The sequence below is a fragment of the Rattus norvegicus genome, chromosome 20 (genome assembly GCF_021556685.1).
Source record: "Rattus norvegicus strain SHRSP/BbbUtx chromosome 20, alternate assembly SHRSP_T2T, whole genome shotgun sequence".
Lineage (NCBI taxonomy): Eukaryota > Metazoa > Chordata > Mammalia > Rodentia > Muridae > Rattus > Rattus norvegicus.
The window spans coordinates 50,390,183-50,408,427 of record NC_141553.1 but is presented as its reverse complement, the minus strand read 5'-3'; the positions used below and the strand labels follow the sequence as shown (position 1 = coordinate 50,408,427).

The 18,245-nt window shown below is 47.4% G+C and overlaps 1 protein-coding gene across 1 annotated transcript; it reads right to left on the bottom strand.

The window, feature by feature from the left end:
• Nucleotides 1–6,406: 6,406 nt before the first annotated feature.
• On the bottom strand, nucleotides 6,407–11,699 carry Cd24 (CD24 molecule). Its single transcript, NM_012752.3, is given in 2 exon segments — nucleotides 6,407–8,112; nucleotides 11,556–11,699. Coding segments are annotated over 2 exon segments (231 nt in total). The 5' UTR covers nucleotides 11,625–11,699; the 3' UTR covers nucleotides 6,407–7,950.
• Between the last annotated feature and the right edge of the window lie 6,546 nt (nucleotides 11,700–18,245).

Sequence of the window (18,245 nt, the reverse complement as noted above, 5' to 3'; positions counted from 1 at the left end):
TCTATTTAGGGACAGTGGTGACCCTGGGTGTGGGTCAGGATGTGTTTAGTTCTAACCACATCTTTTACACCTTTGCTCCGTGACACTGTGACAACTCACTTCTTGCCTCTAATGTCTGCCTCTGTGTACCATGTAACCTTGGGTGACCAAACACTGGATCAATGGTCATTCATTACTCAGCTTCTCAACTTAGCCATAAGTTACATGGCCAGAACTCACATGTGAACACATAAACCGTAGCCATGGAATGATGAAATGGATCTTTTCTGATAACTAGAAGACCCCAGGGTAGTTTAACACAACTTTCAAAGAACAGTTCTTCAACTACCGGTCATTAATTGAAGTGCGTGTGTGTGTGTGTGTGTGTGTGTGTGTGTGTGTGCCCACGCATATGTGCAGGCCAGAACAAGACATTTGATCCTCTGGAACTAGAATTACAGATGATTATGAACTGGGAGTGCTGGGAATCGAACTCTAGTCCTTAGCTACAGCTCTTGACTGCTGAGTCATCTCTTAGCCCCTGATGTTTCCCTTCTGAAATCTTACTCTCACTTAGGATGTGGCTCAGAGGTATTGTGTTTGCTGTCATTCACAAGGCCCTGGGTTTGATTCCTGGCCCTGCAGAAGCAATATACTAAAATGAAGATATGCTTCCAATGTTGGTTCCTTTTTAATAAGCATTTTAGGTCAAACTTGCTATGACGGTCAGTGCTCAGATTTCAAAGCAGACCCGTTCTGTCTTCTGCAGATGAAGAGTGTTGTGGTCTTAACGATTATCGCCAAGCAACTGTTCCAACCTCGGCTATGCCTTTCAGCCTCTTTTGCACTCAAGGTCCCGCTTAAATTGCCCATGCTGGCTTTGAACTCACTCTGTATACTGGCAGGCCTTGAACTCTCCAGCCTCCTGCCTCAACTTCCAAGTAACTAGGATGATTGGCCTGGTACAATTCTTTGTGTCTACCTGCCTGTAAGCTAGCCTCTGACCCTGTCCTTCACCCTCTCCCTCTCCCTCTCTCCCTCCTTCCCCTCCCCTCCCCCTCCCCATCTCTCTTTCTTTTAGAAACAGCTGTTGATTTGTTACTGCAGCTTAGCAGAGACTGTATTCTTAATCAAGGGTCACCATGTACACTGAGATGCCCATCCTAAGCCAAGTGTCAGTTCACATATACAAAATATCTTGTCAGAATGAGTGTAATGACCTCACCCCTTTTCTGTTTGACACTCAGACATGGCACTCTGTGTCATAGCATTCCACTCCTGCCCCCAGAACTCCCCTCTTCTTCTCATAAATCAAAATGCACTTAGTCCTTCTGTAACGACCCCCATAGTCTATAATGTTGCAACAACATTAAAGACTGTTGCAACCACTCTTGCAAGGACACCTCTTCTGAGATATGAGACAGAAATCTCTTAACTGGGAGCCTCTAGAAAAATCAAAACACAGGGCACATACAACATACAATGGCAGCAGGGGAAATATTTCCATTCGAAAGACAGGTGGAGCATAGCAAATGTCGTCCAGACAAACAAACCGAAACCATCAGGGCAAGCACTAAATCCTGCAACTCCACGCCCAGCATGGGAGACTCACTCACGGAAGACTCATCTCAGTGTCAGAAGGTTTCAGTGACTTAGCTGTTATTCCCAGTACTCAGACAACCCCACCAGTCCATCCACTCAACCCAACCCCAGCCAGCTCCATTCTGTACCTACAGCTTTTCTGGGAGGTCATCTCCCACCCCTGACATCTCCCACCCCTGACATCCCACATCCCAGGTCTCCATTGCAATGTAAGGTTCACCTTCCCCGATTCACACAATGGCCACTCAAGATCTACTACCAGGAGACTCTGCCACACGTTGCTTTCTGAAACCTTGGCACAAGCTTCCATTACTCCTGCATCTCTTATGCCTGCATATGCCCCACTGCCAAGTTCTGCTACGGGCTTGAGATGTACGGCTGGACCCCTGTGACATCCATGTCCCCGGACACTTATTTGTGAGCTGGGAATCCCTTTATCTGCAATCTTAATTTAGTCTGTCTCCTTTCAGATGAATTGGCAATTTTTGTTGTTTTGTTTTGTTTTGTTTTGTTTGAGACAATGTTTCTCAGTGTAGCCCTGGCTGTCCTGGAACTCTCTCTGCTGACCAGGATGGCCTCGAACTCAGAGGTCCCCCTACCTTTGCTTCCCAAGTGCTGGGATTAAAGTCGTGCATGACCACTGCCAGATGAATTTGCATTTCTCTAAGTTGCAGTCTTCCGTGAGTGGACTCTTGCCCTGTTGTCCCAGTGCAAGGCAACCGTTTCCTTTCCATGGTGCTACTAATCCCTTAACAATCACACCTGCCTTGTCTACAACCTTCTCCGCTTTCTTGGCCAAACAGCCCATTTTCATATCTCCCTGCCCCATTGCTTCCCTAGCTTGCCTCCTAAGGGTAGTGAACAGAAACAGGCAGACAGACTAAGTTCTACCCTGTCCTGAGATCGTGCACTAAGCAAATGACGTTTCAGTTCCACCCCACCTGTGCTGTCAGAACTCAGACAGAATGTGGGCAGGTTCCTCTCTGAAACCTCCTGGGCTGAGACTGTCAGGGTTTCCTTTAGTGTCCTGGCTTTCCAAACTCTACCCAGAATTGGAATTCCCACCATGTAAACTATAGCTTTTCTAGTTCCAAACTCTGCCGTATTCTGCAAAGCAGCTCTGAACTTCCAGTATTTGTTATTTTATTTAAGTGCTGTAGTTATTCATACCTGACAAAAACAGAAACAAGGGAGGGTACGTTTAGCCTCGAAATTTATGAGCACAGTCTATCATGGTTGGGAAGAGTGGTCATGAGGGGCTTGAGGCAGCCGGATGCTCCAGGGCCACAGTGAGGAGTCAGGGAAGATTGAGTGTGGGAGCTAAGCTAGCTTTCTCTCTGTGTGCCATCCAAGACCCAGTCCCATGGGACAGTGCTACCCTCACTCTAAGTAGGTCTTTCCTCCTCTAAACCTTTCTAGAAACATTCTTATCGGCACACTCAGAAGATTGTTTCCGTAATGATTTTAAACCTAGTCCGGTTGACAATGGGAGATTAGCCAGCACAGTGGTCTAAACCTCTCGGCAATGAAGTTACTTGTGGACAGGAGGAGCAGTCCACTGTGAAGGGGTACACAGAAGGCAGCCCTGGAGGTACAGACAACTTACACGAAGAAAGAGAGATGCCTTCACGGCCCCTCCACCAGCCATCTCACCTTCTTCTCCACAGCATGCGCCAATAGCCTCATAGTCAGCTGACCAAGAAAGAGAAGACTTGGATCCGGCTCTACACAATATGCTAGCACCACACAAACGCAGACAGTGACAGCTTCATAAATATCTCTAAGACATTTCTGGTGGTCATTGCTGAATCAAAGTGCCCCCCCCATGGGCAGAAACACAGGCAAAGAACCTACTGTTTGTTTTCCTTTTCGGAAAGAGTAATGACCAGAAGTATCCATCTATGCTGACTCATGGACTATGGCCAAGTATTTGACGAGATAGACTTTGAAGATCCACAAGTAGAAAAAAAAAAATGATAACCCAAAAGTTCTAGGGAAGACAGATGTGAAGAATGCTTTCCCCCCATGGGGACATTCACCGAAAGGCGCCCTCAGAAGTACTTAAATAACCAAGGAAGTAGAGGACCCATTTTGTGAAGCTCAAACAGATTCTTACACTAGCCATCCCTTGCCTTGACCGTTGAGTTTCAAAGTACCCAAGGAAGCTCAGAAACACGGTCCTGTGTGCCACCCTGGCCAGAGCCATTGTGCAGTGCTCATTCTGCTGTAGCAAAGGCCAACGCCCAGTCCCTAACAGTCACTGTTCTGCCAACCTGTGACCTGGGGCAAGGATAAGTATGTTGTGTTTATTCCATCACAGGAGGGGCAGCCACATTTGGCTCGTACTTGAAGACATAGACTTACTCAGGACATGGCTTTGCTTTCTCTGCATGCAGTGCTCTGATCAGACTCTCATCCACCCTTTGTCCTCTCTCGTGGTGCTCCACACAGAGCTCCTTCTCACCAAGGAGCTCCCTTTACAGCCACAGATGTGTGACGGTGGGTTCATGGTCGAGAATTACCTGTTCCAGTCAAGATCCCTATTATCCTGAAGCAGCTGGCCTAACAGAAGGGGGAGCGAAAGCCTTTGAAATATATTGATGCGCCAACTAGAAGCAAAACCGTTCAGGGGCTGTGTCCTTCCGGAAGCTATACGTGCTCTGGATATGATGCGGTTTCTCAGATGAGTCTCTCGGGAATCGAGGGTGGAATCGTTGTTACCGTCACTCCCAGTGATTCACGAGCAAAACTTTTACTTCCTGTCTAAGACCTCATGCTCTGCCTGGGGCCTAGCTCGGTGATCCAGCATGTTCCTCGCATCTGTGAAGCCTTAGGTTCCAACTCCAACAATAAAAAAGAGAAAACGATGAAGAAGGACGAGGAAGAGGAAGCTTCCATCAGGAGACTCGGCTACAATCCCATTGAACGAGAAGTCAAGACAGCCACCAATCACTTCGGGATCCTCAAACTTCTGCATCAAAATATGAACTTGTCCTAGTCAACAATGATCCTGGTTACTAAGGAGAAATTGCGTCGATACTGTACAAGGGAAATTAAGGCAAAATAAGCTTGAAAAACGCTCTCTAAGACGAGCATAGTTGTCACCTATAATCCTACCACCTGGGAGGCTGAGGCAGGAAGAGGCCCTAAGGCCATAAGTTCCAGACCAGCCTGGGGAGTGAAACACTGTCTCAGAAAATGGAAGGGAGGAGAGAAAGTAAGAAGAGAGAAGGAAGAGGGGAGAGAAAGAGAGGTGAGGAGAGGGGGCCAGGAGGGAAGATCTTAGGAGATTCTCTTACTACTACCATGCCCTGTGATTAAAGTCAGGAGACAGCTGCAACAGACTTCAAATAAAAGCTTGGGTCACTCTGCCAGTCTAAGACCCACAACTCGATGGAGTGCTTATGGAAGGAAAGGAAATCCCATTTGTGAGGAAGAAGAAATCTGGAAATACTAGCAGCAGCCTAGTTTATATTCTCCCTTTGTTTCTTCAACTGACAAGACTTATTAGTAATTTTAACAATAGCTAATAAATTACAGGTTACTAAGAGTGAACACAGTCAGGCACGGTGAACACACAACTGTAACTCTAGCTCTCAGGAAACAAAGGCTCACGGTTCAAGGCTAGCCCAGGCTACACAGTGTACTAAGGACTAAGTCACAAAAGCAAGACCCTGTTTAAACACAAACAAACAAACAAAAGTTGGTTGTGACAGCACAATCCAAGGGCTCAGGAGACGGAAGCAAGATCACCCTAAATTTGAGACTGGCCTAGGCTATATACAGAATGAGACAGTTTCCAAAACAAAAACAGACACTTAAACCAAAGTAGGATGGGAATGAACACAGCCAAGACTGTGTATCTTCTTCTGGGAAGTGTTTCTGTTGTGTGCAACAGACTTCTATCTTGGAGAGAGGCTACTGTTCATCTAGAGACAAACCATGATTCAATGATCTGAGACAATGAACTGTGCTGATCAGTTTCATGTCAATGTAAGTGGTCCTCAGTTACCCCAACAGCAACCTAGCACACTTCACGGAGGTGGGGCGGGGGGGGGGCAATCTGTAGATACAGTTGAAGATCGCTCTAGTCATCTAAGCTTAAAGGGCAGACCTGAGGATTCTTGTGGAAATCCACCCAAGGACAGCAGTTTCCAGCCTGCCCTTCCTGGTGGTCCCTGAATCACAGTAAAGATGTTGGGAACCCAAGAATGTGTTTGACGTGTGGAAGAAGCAAGAGGGAGCTTGGTTTAGGAAAAACGAAGTGACTTGTAGACCTCCAAGCAGGTGAGAGAAAGTGGTACCAACTTGGAACGAGCTGTTCCAAGCCATTCCCGCATCGGGTCTAAGGTTCAAGGCTGTTGTGGGTTTTGTTTTTTTTTTCTTTTTCTTTTTTTCAGAGCTGGGGACCGAACCCAGGGCCTTCCGCTTGCTAGGCAAGTGCTCTACCACTGAGCTAAATCCCCACTATGAGGATGTTGTCCTAAGAGGGCTCCCTGGCAACACATAGACACCTCTCATCTCAAAGGCATTCTCCCCAGCCAGCTTCATCAATCACAGGTACCTTGCCGCAGAGCTGGTTCTCAGTGGCTGAGCAAGTAGATGTGTAGCCTTAAAGGCTCAAAGATGTCAACTAGAGGCAGGTGTGGTGGCACACGCCTTTATTCCCAGACTTGGGAGGAAATAAAAGGAACTTCGGAAGGAAACTGGCTTTTCAAAACTACGGTGTGTAATGTTCTGGTTAGTAGGACAAGATGTGCCCCCTTCATAACAGCAATGCTCACCCCCTAATTATTGCCCAAGAAACATTTTAGATCCAACAGACTGCTCTTTCAGCCATTTCTTTCTTTTATTTACAGTTTGTGTTCAATGCAAATCAATTCCATAACATGAGAAGTTACTATGAATCAAAGCATAAATACACAAACACAATATACAATCAAATAGATGTACAGCATTCGGGTATGAGGCAAGGGGAGTGTTCATTCACACACACAGTAGCTTCGGGTCTGTGAGGTCTCCTTGTTCCCGGGTAGGTTTCTAAAGACGGAGAAAAAAATGATTCTGGTTATCAAGACTACTGTGACCGTATTAGATCCCAGAATGGGCAAGCATCAGTGTGTGACCATGCGAACAAAAGGAATTTTTTTTTTTTTTTTGAGGAAATGTCTGTGTTTTAGAAGGTATGTGTGTATCAAGGAAATTGGGGGAAAAAAAAAAACTTACTGTAGAACCAAACCCCCTCTCAGGCACAGGACCAATGTCAAACTATCTAAAAATATGAACTGATAACCAAAGTATTCCAAACGTGGTTATTCCGATCCATGGTTTTGTTTTTCTCTTTAAAAAAAAAAAAGTATTTACAGAAATTGTATAAAAGACTTTGTGAATTCTGTGAGAGCTTCCAGTCCTCACATCCCAAATGCTGGGTTGCATATTTGCCTGTAGAATTTCAAGACTCATAATTTTGGCCTTGCTAACAGACCACGCTTTAAATCATGAAAAGCCCTCGACATATGCCAAAATAAAACGCAGCGTTTGGAGATTAGCCGAGATCAACAGAATTCTGCTCTCTGGAGAACCAGCTCACCTAAGTGAACTTAGTACCCGTGGTGAGTGAGAAAAGACACTGGGAAATGCTTTGCCGTTGTGACTTTTGAAATCAGATTTACTCAGGGGTGGCTGGATTTGGGGGTGGGTTCCAATCCATCGTTGCCTGGCCCGTGTCAATTACTAACAAAGGTCAAATACAATATGTCAGACCTAAAGCCACAGAAGGAGGGTGTAAAACGTTCTGTTCCGGAGAGAAGAACTAGAGGTCAACGACGTGGGACTTCACCTAGAGTTTAGCCTATTAAATTAGTAGTAACAAAACAACACATCGGGGATTTAAAATAACACCTGGTAGTTCCTTCCAACATACACAGAAATAGCATCAGAGAAGCTTTTGAATACCACCTAACTGCATTATGGCCTTATAGGTCGAAGGAACCAATGAAAATAATGGACCTCCATTCCACACCCCATCCTTCTCCCTCTACATCAAACCTACGCCCGATTTCGAGTGAGAGTTTTAAGTGTCCACATTTCTTAAGCCACATTTCGAGCAAATCACGTCAATTTTGGATGCTTGTCTTCATCTCGGACATAAAACTCCAGCAGATCCCATATTGGCATCTCTCAGCTCTCAAACCCTTCACGCGTCCTTTAAGCCAGTCGAATTTCGGATTCTCAGTGTTTTCTGTTGAGGTAATGGTAACAGCCGATTTGATGTGGACCTGTCTCTTCCTGGTCACTCACATTGGACTTGTGGTTGCCATTCGGGGTGGGTCTAGATGGGGAAGTAGAGACGTTTCTTGGCCTGAGTCTCTAACAGTAGAGATGTAGGAGAGAGAGAGAGAGGGCCAGGAGACCGGCTGTGGACTGCAGGGAGCTACACCCAGATCTGGTGGTAGCATTAGTTGGATTTGGGGCAGCAGAGATACTCTGGTTCCCGGAAAATGGTGCAACCGATGTTTGGTTGCAATAAATCTGGAATACATAAGGAAAGAGAAGTCACAGGTAAATTTTCAGAACCATCCACAGCTAAGCTCCGTTTGCACTCTGTAGTAACATTCAAGCACGTCACAGTCTCTGTGGCTGCAGTAGAGAAAGTCAAACACAGGGTCTTAGGGACACTAAGGACTCAAGCTCCACCCCTGAACTACACTCTTCAGTCTCCACTCTATCCTGAGACTGCTTTTCCCCCACATTGTTCTCTTAGCCACGTTTTAAATTCTGAATTCTTACTTGGCATCATTCCCACTTGAAATCTCACCAAAACGATACTCTTTAGTTTTAAAACTACCTCCGCAGATACCTAAAGAATACAAACAGTAAGGGCAAAAGTCCTTGAAGCCCTATGTGGTGATGTACCACCTCAGCACTGGGAAAGCAGGGGCAGAGAAGTCACGAGTTCGAGGCCAGCCTTAGCTACATGAGATCGTCTGTCTCAAAAACAAAGAGTTCTCCGGACCACAGATGCTAAGAGCAAGAGTAACAGTTTCTAGTTCTGCACAGTGTAATAAAGTATCTGCTTAATCTAGTTCCCGTAGTATAGGATTGGCTAGCATTGCAGGCAAGGTTTCCTGGTTTCCCTAGACATGGGGATATTTTAAAGTTACTTAAAATTTTTGATCTTTAAAATACTGTAATTGAGCCAGGTCGGTAGTTCTGATCTGTAACCCTAGCACCAGAGAATGAAACCCGAGAGATCTAGACCTCAAGGCCAGCCTGGGTTTTATGCCTAGACTCTGTCTCAAGAAAATAAAACCTGAGCTGGAGAGATGGCTCAGAGGTTAAGAGCACTGACTGTTTTTCCAGAGGTTCTGAGTTCAAATCCCAGCAACCACATGGTGGCTCACAACCATCTATAATGAGATTTGATTCTGAAAGAAAGAAAGAAAGAAAGAAAGGAAGAAAGAAAGAAAGAAAGATTTACATGTGGTCAAGAATTGTGGCACATGTAAATCCTGACACTTCAGGAGGAGGCAGAGGCAGGCAGGTCTCTCTAAGTTCTGGTCTACCAAAAAAACCCAAAAACCAAAACAAAAAACAAACAAACAAACAAACAAAAAAACAAAACACCAACCCAGTCAGCACTACATAGTTGGATAAGTGGGGCTTATCTCAAAAACAATCAAAACCTTGTATGTGGTGGAGGGTGGGGGTCGTAGGGAATGTGTGTCTGCACACACTTTTGTCAGGTGAATGAGATCTGTGAGTTTGTGGGATCACAGCCCATCCTGGTTGTGCTGAGTCTCTGGCTTCGAACAGCCCGGGAAACATTGCCTTAAGGAAATATCTTAACATTTAAACTTAAAAGCATATATCTGCTCCTTTGAAATCTTGAAATTATAACCCTTACCAAAACCAAAAAAAATTTGTCTTAAATTGAAAAAGTGGGAACTGCCCACCTAGGGATGCCACTCAGTGGCAGAACATTTGCTAGTAAGCACAGGCTCGGAGGCTAAGAATAACAAGAATTAATTTAATTAATTAATTAATTAATTTAATCTGAATTTCAAAAAATACTGGCTCTACGGCAGTAGGATTTCGGTTAAAACATCCCCACCCCCACCCCGCACGTAAGACAGGGTTTGGTATTAAATTTCACCAGCTCATTGCCTGGTGACTGGCTAGACTCTGTGGCCGAGAACCGAGGCTTCCTCTTGTGTCCCAGCAACCTAGTGGCATATTCGCCGCTGGTTTTGCAAGCCTTGAAAAGCACAGTCCGGCGAGGCACGTGATACTCTCCTTTGTCACGGAACAAAGGCTGATCCGAGTTTTCAGCCCTCACTGAAAGGAGGGTTTGCCAGGGCTTGCTAGAGCTTCCGATTACAAGCAAGAGGGAGGGCGACGTGGCACCAAGTAAAGAATCTAGCCACAGGTACTTTCGGCCGCCCCTGGATCCCAAGATAAGCCCGCCTGTGTCTGCATTAGCTCCTTTTGTTCTCCAGCCGTAAGGCCATTAAGCAAATATTGACTAAAGAAATGTGCAAATCGTATCCAAAGTAGATTTGCGCACACCAAAATCCTGATCCAGACACTTAGACTTACTGGGGGCCTACTGTGTGTCAAGATAAGACCCTGTCCGATCAGGAAGTGGCATTCCCACAAAAAAAAAAAAAAAAAAAAAGGAAAACCTTAATATGCTAAGTTGTTTAAAACACGGAGCCTGTCCTATGGGTACCCGAAAGTAACCGTTCTTTATTTTTACAAAGATCTTTTACTACTGCAGGTGACAAAAAAAAAACCCTAAATAATAATAATAATAATAATAATAATAATAATAATAATAATAGTAACGGAGCCCAATGCTCAATCTGTGTCTAGAGGTCCTCTCCAACACCATCAACCAATTTTTACATGTTAATTATTAAATTGGCACTTAACAGTTCTCCACCAAGCTCCCTTGATTTGCTTAACCAACACCTCCCTCTCAACATTTCTATGGGGAAGGGAGCTGAGAAGGGAATCCGGGTGAGACCAACCAGTTTCGGGATGCTGAGCCCCTCCTAGATGGGGGTTCGGGAGGACTGAGAAAGGCCCCGGGGCACAGCCAACCCACAGAGAAGACAATGGGGTACAGTTACCCTGCCTGAGATGGGGAAGACGAAGCGCGCTCCAAGCTCTTGGGCTGCTCTCCCAGGTGAGCCCGGAGCCTGGATCTCTAGGGTCCGAAAATCTGGCGCGCCCAGCTTTTCAGGGGCGAAGCCCGAGGGACATCCCTGAGCGAACCGAAGGCTGTGGAAAGCCACGGTCTGCTTCTCCGAGTCCCGCCCTGGTCTCCCAGGCTCAGGTCTCATTCTGGGCGCGGCTCCTTCACCCTTTCGCTAAGGCAGCTAGAGCAGCGCCACCCATGGTGTTGGGGGGTGAGATCTGTACCCGGGACAAATCTAAGAGAGGAAACGGCTGTGGACTAGGACAAAGCCTGGCGGAGAATCGGGACACTGGAGTCCTGCCCTCCGTCTCTACAGTGCCATTGGGTCTGGGCTGAGATGGGGCCCCTAAGGTGGCCAGGGATGGAGGTGTGGGGTCGCACCGCGGGAGTTTGTGGCGTCGGGAGGTCCCTAGCTTCAGGACTGAGAACCCCCGGTGGAAGACAGAGCCACAACCAGGGATTCCTGGGCGATCTCCAAACCAGTTTGGACGGTGGAGAATGGGCGTGTGCCACGCTCCCCCGAAGGGGACCGTCCCCTCTCTTTGTGTGGTTCGCAGGGAGCTCGAAGACCCTCCGTGGGAGGGGAGGGGGGGCTCTCTCTAGGGAGTCCACTCCACGAGTTCCCCAAGTCACATAAAATTCTCTCCCTACCCCTGTGCGTGGCCGGAGGTAGGGACTTCACCCCTGCTACACACACACACACACACACACACACACACACACACACGCCCCCAGGACGCGGCCCCACGCCACACCGAGAGCAGGGTCTCACCTGCGTGGGTAGGAGCAGTGCCAGAAGCAGCAACCCCAGCCCTAGCCTGACCACCATCGCTCTGCCCATGTCCGCTCCGTCGGCGCGCGGCGCGACTCTCTGGATGCTCGGTGCGTGGAGATGTGCTCGGCTGGCGCGGACGCAGGCAAGGTGGGGAGCGCGGCCGGCCGGCGGGACCTTATATACCGGGACAGCCACAATAGCCGTGACGTGCGGCGCCCGCCCACCCCTGCTCTCCTCCTACCCTGCCGCCTCCCCGCTCCCCACCCCCCTGCGCCGCTCTCGCCCCCTCCCCCGCCGCCTGCTCGGAGCCCGCCCGGGTGACTTGGGATGTCCCGAGGCGGCCAGCGCGGCAGGTGGGCGGACGCCCGGGGCTGTGACCCAGCTAGGGTTTCCCGGGGCGGGCAGCGTGCACAGGCGCTGGCGACTCCCACACGGGACCCGGGGCGAGCACACGAACCACACACGCCGCCCGGCCTAAGTTTCCTTTGTTTCCCCGGCCCTGCCATCTTACCCCCCAACAGGAAAAGTCGAAGCCGCGGGCGCCGCGCAGACTGCGCGGAGCTCGGGGCTGGGTTTTCTCAAGTGCCCGCTGCAGGGGGGAACTGGGCAGGCTTGGCAGGTCCCTGGGCCGTGGCGCGTGGGGTTGGCGAGCAGACCCGGCGCCGCCTCGCGCTGTCCCTTGGCGGCTGCACCGCAGGGATCGCAGGGATCGCAGGGATCCCGGACCCCAGCCGTGAGTATGCTCGGCTGGGCGGCCGCCCCTCGCTCGGCTGCTTGCTTTGTGTTTTGAGCTGGTCTAGTGCTGCATTCAGCAGAGCGCACCCGGGCAAACCCCCCGCAGCATCCACCCGGACCTAGGGAACAGCCAACTGCGCACGGCCACGGGGCGGGACACTGAGAGGGACTGAGTTTCGGTCCAAATAATCTCCACGTTTCTGGGGACGCGCTTGTTCTGCCCAGTACTTGCTCAAGCCATTTTCCTCCATAGCTGCCGTGTAAGTCATTTTGACGAACCGATGCAAAAAGAGCAGTCATCGGTCTGTACGTTTTAATGGAATCTTTCTTTCGACCCTCTTCCTTTGTGAGAACTCAAAAGCAAATTTGAAAATTATTTAGTGGTGGAATATTTTTAAATTTTAATCACAGGGTTCTGGACCTTCCTATTTAAAGTGGTAGCCCACGTGTTTTGCGGCCCGTAAAAAGCCAAACAAAACAAACCTAGCAACGGTGGAAATTTGTTTAAATTTCAATTTTTTGCAGAACAGCCTCGTAAAAGCAGAGTTTTATGGGTGCAGGCTGACAATGGACTCCGTAGTCGTCGGTTTGTGGCTGCGTTGGCCTGAGCCTTACCGGGTCAGCCACAGCCGCTCAGTAACTTTCCACGTGTGAGATGTGCTTGGACACACAGGAATTTCTGTATAGCGCCAGTGAACTTTCCTGTCTAACAGTTACCACACTGTATAGAAAGGTCATTCTGTGCCCAGCTCCCGGCTCCTCACCGAGGGTGGCGCCTAATCCCAAGCGCCCGCCCGGGTCTTCAGAGCTTCTCCGGGACAGACTAGGGGACTTCTCCTGCTGTTGCTCCAGGTTTTGCCCTCCGATTGTTTTTCTGCCCCTCTCCTCAGTTCTCCATTCTTCCCCCTCCTTCCTCTTACTTCGTCTCCCGCCCCTTCTCTTGGTATTAGCTTAAGGAAATGTGCTGGTGAGGTAGCCAACAATACAGCCTCTGGAGCCAGGTATCCTGGCTCAAATGCTGTGAGACTTTTTTTTTTTTTTACTGCGAGCAAAATGCTGGGGCGTCTTCCCCTGTAAAACGGAGCGGACGGTGCTACTGTAGCCAATGAGTTATTGAGTAATTGCTGTACGCCAGCGGTGGTAATGCTTGCTTGGAATCCAAGCTCTCAGAAGGCACAGGTGGGAAGATCGCTGCCGCAAGTTCAAGGCCAGCCTGGTCTACATGACCAAGTTCCAGGCTGTCCACGGTTCCAAAGCAAGACCCTCAAAAACAAACAACAAAGGACTGTTGTGTCTATAAGGGCTCCAGTGCCTGCCTCTGAGCTCTCTCCCTTGGCATCTGCTCCTTGGCGGAGGTAGCAGGAAACAGAAAGCATCTACCTTCTCTGTTGACCTCTCTGTGTGACTTGAAACAAGCTGAGCCGCAGCCCCAAACTGATGAGGTGTACAGGACTCGTGTCCTCCGCAGAATTTGGAGCAAGGCCCCTTTCCCTATCTGCCCAGAAGGGCCCCTGGAACTTTGTGTTCACAGGATGTTAGCCATTCTGTGCCCAGAGGAGGGTGTCCTGACCTATGACCCAAAGCCTCAAGTATAAGACTCTAGAAGCTCTGCTTCCAGCTGGCTCTGGTGAGCATTCTTCCTTCTCCTCCAGCGTCCCACAGTTTGCTTTTCTCTTAGCCAATGACAGTTCAAGTCACTACTAAAAGGAACCTTACCACTTACCTCAGTTTTTCTTCAGAAAATGTCCAATTGACATTTTACTAAGAAGCTAGTGTGGAGTGGTTTTGAAACTGCTTGTTTATATATTATTATTAATAAGATCGGTTTTCTTCTTTTTTTTTTTTTTCATGAAATTGTCTAAATTTCTTGTTGCTGTTTGACAGTCCCGGGGTAGCTTGGGCTGGCCTTGAACTCTGAATCCTTCTACCTCAGCCTCCAGAAAGATGGGGATTACAGCACTCTGGGCATTTTGGATGTTGGTCCTGTCCTGAGTAAAATGTAATGGCAAGACGTACAATTCCCCTGTGCTCAATGGAGAGGAAGGCTGGCCACCAGACAGATGAATCACTCAAGGGACCCTGGGTCCAGCCTGTTCTGCCAGTTCCTAAGATCCTGTCTGACTTCAGTGAGCTTCCCCGCTTCCAACACCTAGAGTACAACTCCTGTCAGGGATGCGGCCCTAACAACATTTAGCAGAGCGCTTGCACACAGGACACACTGAGCTGCCGCTGATGTTGCCGTGGCATTACCCTGTGGCCCTTTAATTCATGCACCTTTTCCTCCTGAGCGTCTTTGTATATGGTGTTCCTTTTCTTTTCTTTTCTCTCCCTGCCTGTCCCATTTATTTATTATTTACTTTCTTCCTTACTTCCTTACCTATTATTGTTGGGGGTGTGGGGGTTACTTGTGCCCCAGCACACATGCGAAGGTCAGAGGATATGTTGTCTTTCTACCATGTGGGTTTCAGGATTCGAACTCCAATCATCGGGCTTGATGGTGAGCACCTTTCTCCTGCCGAGCCATCTGTGGGGCTGTGTGGCCTGAAATGCCCTTGTGTGGCATTTTGTTTATGCATCTGTAAGGTCAACAACACAGGTGGCGTCCGTATCATTTTTATTCTGAGACACAGAGAAGTTAACAAACTTGGCCACAGCTGCTGAACCCATTTATGATTGCCACTTCTAAAGTTACAAAGTTTCCTCATCCAGGTTTCTGTTGAAAAGGACAGGAGTCAGGGCGGATGACGTAGCTTGGTGCTACAAGTGGCCTAGTATGTACAAGGCCCTGGGTTCAATCCTTGGTATGTGGACGTGGGGCAGGAATGCAGAGACTGTGTCCACCCCCCATATCCTCTTCACCTGGCACTCAATATTAGATAAATGGACTAACATTAAAGAATAAGGTTAATTTGCATTTTGAGTTTTAAAAGATAAGTCTTTTTTTTTAGGAAAATATGATTAAATACAGAGCTAAATTATTTGACACTTTTAGCGAATGGATGTGAAGATATTAACACAATAAAGGATACTTTCTGGACTTTATTGTGCAGTGACTGAAATAATCACATTTAATTAAAATCCCCCCTTCTATTTAATAATGCTGGTTTTACAACACTGCTTTCTTTCCTATTTCTATGCTGCCCTGCGCTTAGCTACATTCAGTTCCTCAGTTTATCTTGGTCTTTTAGGCAAGCCTTTTCCCTCCCTTTCACCAGTCCCAAGCCTGGAGGCAGGGGAAGTGACAAAGTGGGTTAGAATTCCGGCTATGGTCTTAAGTCCCTGCTGAAGCCTGTTTAATCAGCTGGTGGCGTCTCCTGGACACTCTGTGGGGCTGTGCTGCCCTCTGCTGGCCAATTGGATTGTTAACGTTGGTTGTCAAAATAAATAAATGAGATGAAGTATTTTTCATCTGACAAAAATTCATCTGAATTTTGTCCTGAATTTGTGACCATCGGGAAGTTACTAACCACAGTGAGTTTCTTTTGGAGTTAGGTAGCTTTTTTTTTCTCCTATAGCTTTTTTTTTCAATTTCTCCCAGATCTTCAGCTTCACCCAACAAGAAAACAACTGTAAATAGAAAGAGGTCCAGACTATTTTTAGATGCAAATTAAGTAAGGCTGTCCGTAAGTCTGTCCATGCTGAAGTGCCCCGGTGTGGAGTTATCGCCGCTGCTTAAGGGGATTAAATAAAAAGAAGGATCCCTCTTAATGCCTTTGGCCAAAATGTAAGTTCAAAGTTTCAGGAACTGTTGTTCTTCAGGGATATGAGAAAAAGCTTTTCGATCGGTAGGAGAGGATGCATCTGTTGGTGTTAACATTGCCTGGCTCCCTCTGGCAAGTCTAATGTTAAATGTAGTCGAGAGATAAACTTGTACAGCCCGGTGGTGGCGTGCCCTTTAATCCCAGCACTTGGGAGGCAGAGGCAGGTGGATCTCTAAGTTTGAGGCCAGCCTGGTCAGCAGAGTGAAATTCCGGGACAGCCTGGGCTACATGGAGAAATGCTTGTCTCAAAGCATCAACCGCAATAAAACTGACTTATACAAAGATTGATGTGCAGTGATATTTGCTATTCGGTAATAGACTGAAAATCACTTAATCATCCAAAACCTGAGACCTAGCTAAAGAAATTAACCCATCCATACCGTTAAATAATATAAAGCCACTAGAGAGTGCAAAAGGACATTATATTCTTTTATATATTACGTGTATTATGTGTATATACATATATACTATACGTACATGTATGTGTATGTATTCCATGAAGAAATCTCTGTGGTAAATTCTCAACCTATTTTATTTTTCATGTATTTATTTATTTACTTTACTCGGCGAGGGGACATGTGGATGCAGAGGATAACTTGCAGGAGTCAGGTCTCTTTTCCCGGGGGATCCAACTCAGGGTCATCGGACCTGAAGCAAGCACCCCAACCTGATGGACTCTAGATGACCCTGTTCTCCCATGGAGTCCATCACCTTGTGTTACCAGTTACTCCCGGACATGGGGCCTGCCCTGGAGTGTATGTTTTATTGTTTTATGTGAATGGGTGTTTTATCTGTGTGTATGTCTGCACACTACACGGGTGCAGTGCCCAAGGAAGGCAGAGGGAACCAAATCCCACAGAGCTGGAGATGGCTGTGTGCAGACCTGGATCCTCTGGAAGAGCAGCCAGTGCTCTTAACTGCTGAGCCATCTCTCCAGTCCCTTGCCGCCTCCTCCTCCTCTTCCTCCTCCTCCTCCTCCTCCTCATCTTCCTCCTCTTCCTCCTCCTCCTCCTTCTTCTTGTTCTCCTCCTCCTTCTCCTCTTCCTCCTCCTCCTCCTTTTCTGTTTTAAACAGGGTCTCATGGACTCTAGCTGGTTCTGACATACAGCTAAAGATGACCCTAAACTTTGTTTGTTTGTTTGTTTTGTTTTCTGAGTGGGATTTTTTTTCCCTATGCACTCAGTGTGCAGTCCAGTCTGACCTTGGACTCACAGAAATCCACCTTCCTTCGCCTCTCACGTGCTAAGAATAAAGGCATGCACCACCACACTCAGCTCATGATAAATTATTAAGTTTAAAAAAGTAAGATCTGGGGCTGGAGAGATGGCTCAGCGGTTAAGAGCACTGGTTTCTCTGCCAGAGGTCCTGAGTTCAATTCCCAGTGCCCACATGGTGGCTCACAGCCACTTCTAATGGGGTCTGATGCCCTCTTCTGGCACACAGGTATACATGCAGCAAGAGATAAATTAAAAAAAAAAAAAAAGATCTGGAGTTGAAGAGAATGTTCAGTGTTTTCAGATTGCTGGCTGCTCTTCCAGAGGACCCATGTTCAATTTGCAGCACCCATATGGTAGCTCACAAGCTTCTGTTACTCCAGGTCATGGGCCTCTGACAGCATCCTCCCGATCACCATGGGCATTGGGCATACAAGTGGTGCACAGACAATGCATATATAGACAAAACACCCATACGCATCAAAAAAATAAAGTTTTTCAATCTTGAAGTACAAGAGTGTTATTCCAACCCTCAGAAGACTGAGGCAGGAGGAGTACCTCGGTGCCAGAATGGGCTACAGACAGAATCCAGGAGTTCATGAGCCAGTCAACCAAGCTGAAATAACAAGGTTCAGGGCCAGACTCTGGCTCAAGAGAATAATAAGATAAACATTAACAGGAGAAGAAGATACCTAACCTCTAGCCTCTCCAAAACTGGTATAGACATACAGATGTACAAACTCAAAATAAGATTCTTTTTATGTTGTGGGTTACTCTGCTACTGTTTGTATTCTGATGTTAATTCTGCTTCCTCAAGAGGGGCTGCCCCAACAAGGAGTAGATCACGTACTCAGGTGATTTCGTGTAAACCTTCTCTCCATTTTAACTGGACAAGTGGAGGCTAGAGACTATGATTGGGCAGTGGAAGGGAAAGGAGGTTCTAGAAAGTGGGGGAAGAGTAGAAAATGAGAGAGAAA